The sequence below is a fragment of the Octopus bimaculoides genome, chromosome 30, assembly GCF_001194135.2.
Source record: "Octopus bimaculoides isolate UCB-OBI-ISO-001 chromosome 30, ASM119413v2, whole genome shotgun sequence".
NCBI classification, from domain to species: Eukaryota; Metazoa; Mollusca; class Cephalopoda; order Octopoda; family Octopodidae; genus Octopus; species Octopus bimaculoides.
In genome coordinates, this window is record NC_069010.1 from 8248603 (window position 1) to 8254695 (window position 6093).

Here is a 6093-nt window from a genome sequence, read left to right on the forward strand (position 1 = left end):
ATATATATATATATATATATATATATCGGAGTGGTTAGCGTTAGGAAGGGCATCCAGCTGTAGAAACTCAGCCAAATCAGATTGGAGCCTGGTGTAGCCATCTGGTTTCACCAATCCTCAGTCAAATCGTCCAACCCATGCTAGAGAGGTAGCTTTGTGCCAAGTAATGGGCGGTTAAACTGTGATAGAGGGACAGAAGCAGGTGTCTTGCTGTATAGGAGATACATGGTTACAGAGAGAGAGAGAGAGGTAGTGGTGGTGAAAAATGTACCAGGGCTTACCCAAAGGTATACGAAGTTGAATACAAGCAGAGTTGCACAGAGGACTGAGAAGGGTGAGTGAGTAGGGAGTTCAGGAGGGTGTAGAAGAGAGCTGGGGAAGGGGAAAGCAGTGAATGGTGAAAACAGGTACACAGAAGAGCGATACACACAGACACACACACTGGGTGTTACCAAAACCATGCTACATTATCGAAAACGTCAGTTCTACTCACCAATCCAAGACTGTAATAACCAGGCAAATATTTCTCACATATAGATACCAGGCACCAAAAGGCTTGCTCAGCTGGCATGTGCATCAGTAACACGGCTGCGATGGGGCCCTGGGCTTGGCAGTAACCTTCTTGGGGGTTGTGTATTGTGTATGCTTTCAATATTCGAAATAGATCTTCCTGCCTGTAACAAAACAAATGGGACAGGTGTAAAACTCGAATGGCTCTCCAGCTTACCAGTTCCAGTCAAACCGTTAAATTCATTTCGGCATGGAAAGCAAATGCTAAACGAAAATGGTGATGATTACATATATATACATGTATACATACCGTAAATCCTCGAGTATAGTCCGCCCTTGAGTATAATACGCAGGGGATTTTTAGGTGGGCTGTACCTCTGAAAAACCTAAACCTTGTGTATAGTACGCACCCCTTCTCTAACTTGAGTCAAGGAGGTCTATATCACGTCCTTGGTTTGTAAACATATATACGGTAATGTCCTTTATTATTATTGTATATATAACATAATGCAAACGTGTAGCTTTTTTCTGCACTTTGTTTGCAGAAAATAAAGAAATAACAGTAATAACGTCAGTGAAAAATAAATATTAAGTAAATTGCCTTTCACATATTTATCACTTAGAAAATTTTGCTTAGAAACCCCACCCCAACTAACCATCACAAACAGACCTCTTTCTGAAGCAAATTCAAAGCAACTGTGTTTCACAAATAAAACTTAACCTAACAAACCCATTATTTTGTTGTTTTTACATAAACCACTACCCCCATTATCGCTCCATTTTTTTTTTATATGAATCACTACCCCATTATTGCCCCACTTTTCTTCAACGTCCCCTTGGAACTTTCCACTGCCCCCAGATTGGGGGGCAATACCGCCCACTTTGGGAACCACTGTTCTACATCATTTTTCTAATAATTATGATGAAGACGATGATGAGAATAATGGTGGTGATGAGGATCAACAATAATTATAATTAATTATAATGATGATGAAGATGGCGACGACAACAACGACGATGATGATAACGAAGATATTACATTAAAACAAACTTACCCATGCCCCCCACGCAGCGCAAATATTTCATGTAAAGGAAACTGCCTGTGTAAGTCTTTTTTAATATCTTCAATCCATTTGGGATCTCCAGCTTTGCTAAGGTACTCCTGTAGATGAAGAACAGCAGATGATGACAACAACAATAATAATAATGATAATAATAATAATAATAATAATAATAATAATAATAATAATAAGCCTTTCTACTAAAGGCACATGGCCTGAAATTTGGGGGGAGGACGGGAATAGGCGATTAGATCGACCCCAGTGTTTCACTGGTACTTAATTTATCGACCTCTGAAAGGATGAAAGGCGAAGTTGACCTTGGTGGAATTTGAAAACAGAACATAAAGACAGATTAAATGCCTATAAGCATTTTGGCCAGGGTGCAAGTGATTCTGCCAGATCACCGCTTTAATAATAATAATAATAATAATAATAATAATAATAATAACCATAATAATAATGGTTTCAAATTTTGGTGCAAGGCCACCAATTTCGGTGGGGGGGAATCAATTACATTGACCCGAGTACTCAAATGGTACTTATTTTATTGATCTCGAGAGGATGAAAGGCAAAGTCAACCTCGGCAGGTCTAAATTCTAGTGAAATCCATAGGTCTAAACAACAGTAGTATTATTCCCTTCATGGGACAGTCACATTAAGTTGACAGCGTACAACTACTTCGAAGAAAGGTTAATCAGACTTACATCGAATTTGCCAGCATTCTGGTCCATAAGGAAACTGCTTCCACACAGATGTTGCCACGCCCTGGCCCGCAGAGAGGGTGGGATTCCTTTTCGACACCTGACCTTCACCTGGAGGAGTAAGGAGAGCAACGAAAACATACAGAACCGTGGAAATGGGTAACAAGGGGGTGAAAGTTCAGGGGATTTGAGGTCAAGGGTGACACGCTTCTTTGGGGTGGGGTGGAGGGGGGTAAATTGGACCTAAATGATTTATGTGGTGTGCATGTATGTATGTGTGGGGGGGGAGAATGATGATATGTGGCTTAGTGGTTAAGGTGTTGCATTTAGGATCACAAGACTGTGGTTTCAATTCCAGGACCAGGTGATGCGTTATTGGACAGTCCCATTGAAGACCTGGTGCAGTAGTTAGGGTTCTTGCACCCATGGTCGTAAGATTCTAGTTTTCGTCCCAAGACATAATGCTGTATTATATTCTTGAGTAAAGCATAACCGTCATTATCATTTAACGTCCGTTGTCCATGCTGGCATGGGTTGGTCAGTTTGACCAGAGATGGTAAGCTGGAGAGCTGCACCAGGCTCCAGCCATCTGTTTCGGTATGGCTTCTATGGTTGGATACCCTCCCTAATGCCAGCCACTTTATAGAGTGAGCTGGGTGCTTTTACGTGGCACTATACGAGTGTTATTATGTGGCACCACCAGCACAAGCCAATCCTCTTCACCAGGGGTACCAACCTTAACACTTCTGCTTTGAAAGATGGGCCTTCTTGAGTACAACAAGGCACCAGGTATCTTGGTCCTTTCTCATCTTGTCTGAAAGGTACCAACCTTAACACTTCTGCTTTGAAAGATGGGCCTTCTTGAGTACAGCAAGGCACCAGGTATCTTGGTCCTTTCTCATCTTGTCTGAAAGGTACCAACCTTAACACTTCTGCTTTGAAAGATGGGCCTTCTTGAGTACAGCAAGGCACCAGGTATCTTGGCCCTTTCTCATTTTATCTGAAAGGTACCAGCCTTAACACTTCTGCTTTGGAGGATGGGTCTCAGTCCTTTGGCATCTCGTCTGAAAGGTTCAGAGTCCTGAGGTTATCCTTCAGTACTTTGTCCCATGTCTTCTTGGGTCTCTCACTTCCACATGTTCCATCTCCTGCAACCATTCAGTCAGGTATGTTTGTCTACATTAAAGCACGAGGGGGGATTGTCTACATTAAACCATGAAGGGGGAGGATTGTCTACATTAAACCATGAGAGAGGATTATCCGGAAATGGCAGGTGGTGTGTGTACCAAGGTGCCTAGCAACCGCTTAATTCAGAAAGAGAAACAAACAGGAACTTCCGCCAGTCGGTTATCTGTCCTGGTTACTTTAGTGTTGTAAAAAAAAAAAAAATTTTAATTTATTAATCAAAATTTATCAATTTAATGACCAAGACGGAGATTAAGAGCGAATTCTGACCATCCATGGATACTTCACAGTTTCAAAGTGATTCACGGCAGCCACCGATCTCTCACTTCCACATGTTCCATCTCCTTTGAGAGATCAGCACTTCTTTATGGACCTGTGTTGGCATCCATCTGCATTACATGACAAAACCAACAGTCTTCTCTCTTGCACACAGCATCTAATTCCTCTTATGCCAAATTTCTCTCTCAATACACTAGTATTTTGTAGAACATGTCTACTTACATTACACATCCAGTGGGGCATACTAACCTCATTCCTCTCCAACTTTCACATGTCCTCTACAATATAGCTCTATTTTTTAATATTTTTTTCGTGTTTCAAAACAAACTGGTGATCTGTAGCCCAATGGTTAAGTTGTTTTACACAATTGTAATAGTGGTGATCACAGTGGTTGTGGTGATGGTGGTGGTGGTGGTGGTGGTGAAAGGAAAATAATGAACAAGGAACAAAAGAACTTACTTTTTTAAATCGTTTCGTCATCCATTTCTCCCAGTTCTCAAACATGTCAATCCACTTCACTTCACGTTTTCGGATCATCTCCAGGGTCAGACGAGGAGTCCTGAGGAAGAGGAAGAAAAGAAAAGGAAACAATGATGAGACATGCCACCGTGGGGGATTCATTGCGATGACATTATACACAAGGGAGGTGCTGGGAAGTTCCTGGCTTTGGGTAAAAGAAAATACAGGAGGATCAGTTAGTTATGATTTTATTCAACATATTCCCTTAAAGCCAGGAATTTTTGCTCATGAAATTAACGCGCAAGTGGCTGAGCACTCCACAGACATGTGTACCCTTAACGTAGTTCCCAGGGAGATTCAGCGTGGCACAGGGTGTGACAAGGCTGGCCCTTTGAAATACAGGTACTGAGTACGCCGTAGACATGTGTACCCTTAACGTAGTTCTCCGGGAGATTCAGCAGGGCACATAGAATGCGACAAGGCTGGCCCCTTTGAAATACAGGTACTACTCATTTTTGCCAGCTGAGTGGAATGGAGCAATGTGAAAATGAAGTGTCTTGCTCAGGGACATAACACACTGCTGGGAATCCACATCCTGTGCCTTTAATGATAAGATGGCTCGTTTTATTGGTGTCAACAGCAAAACGTTGTTGAGAATCAATGAGCACAACAGAGGACAGTGAGAAAAACAAACAAACGATAAATGAGAACACAATAAGACAAGACATAATGTTATCAGGAATTGCAAAATCTTTCATGTTAGATGGACAAGCAAGAGATTTCCTATTAAATACTCTTCAGACAGAGATTCGAATAATTCTGATACGTGCCTTACATCAACACAACGGCGACAGTAACTACATACTGGATTGTGATAATAGAATAAGCAGAAGTACTTCAAGAAGAAACAGCTGGAATTTACCCTACCTACAGTGTGTGTGTGTGCGTGCGTGCGTGTGTGTGTGTGTGTATGAGAAGAAGAAGCAGAAAAAGAAAATGGAGATTGGAAAGTTAATAATTGCTTATTTATTAGCAGCAAATATAATCCTCATTCCTTACAGCTGTTTCAATTTAATACTCAGTAAATATTAAATTTACATGACCTAAGCCTCTTCAGAGAGGAAAAAATATATATCCTTGGATATTTTATATGTGTTTATGGGAACACATATAAGACATCCAAGAGCATACTTTTTATGCTCAGGTCATAGAAATTATGCTTCATGCATTTTATCAACCCTGAGAGAAAGAAAGGCAAAGTTGACCTTGGCAGGATTTGAACTCAGAACGTAAAGACGGAAGGCCTTAAATTTTGTGAGAAGGAGCTGGTCGCTGGTCTATTACATGAGCCCCAGTACTCAACTGGTACTTATTTAATCAACCCTGAGAGAAAGAAAGGCAAAGTTGACCTTGGAGGAATTTCAACCTAGAATGTACCCCCTCCCCGGAAGAAAATGGCGAAGTTATAACTACAGTAGACAGTTCTTGAAAGTGGTGTTGTACAGTGGCACGGGGCCCCAAAGACATATGTTAAAGTAACAAGTTAGGGGTCTTTGTAACCACATGGCAATCAACGTAATTGCCTTCCACCATGTTGACTGGTGCCTCAACATGGACGGAAGTCAAATCAAAATCACCCACCCTCCCCACCTCACCCCCATCACAACACCACAACAATAACAGCAACAACGCAAAAATGTAATACACACAAAGACAAGAAAAAAAAACAAAATTAAAAAAAACCAAAGTAGTAACAGCCGGTAGTGGAGAATAGAGACGGTGGCTCTGTTAGGTGGTGGCGGTGAGAGGTAGATATCATGTAGTAGAGAATGGAAGGGGTTGCAGTGGCGCTGGTGGGGGAGTGGAAGACATCCTGTTGTAGAAGGTGGTGGGGGGGA

At 41.6% G+C, this 6093-nt stretch overlaps 1 protein-coding gene across 1 annotated transcript in view; it reads right to left on the reverse strand.

Moving 5' to 3' along the window:
* Positions 1-6093, reverse strand: part of LOC106873650 (TBC1 domain family member 10B) — a gene marked incomplete at its 3' end in the record, with an annotated part of 37296 nt that overhangs the window by 9476 nt on the left and 21727 nt on the right. Inside the window, exons 2-5 of the mRNA XM_052978124.1 lie at positions 4196-4295; positions 2276-2383; positions 1566-1672; positions 494-674 (exon numbers count right to left, since the gene is read on the reverse strand). Of these exons, the coding sequence (XP_052834084.1) occupies positions 494-674; positions 1566-1672; positions 2276-2383; positions 4196-4295 (496 nt within the window). The remainder of the gene's footprint in view (positions 1-493; positions 675-1565; positions 1673-2275; positions 2384-4195; positions 4296-6093) is intronic.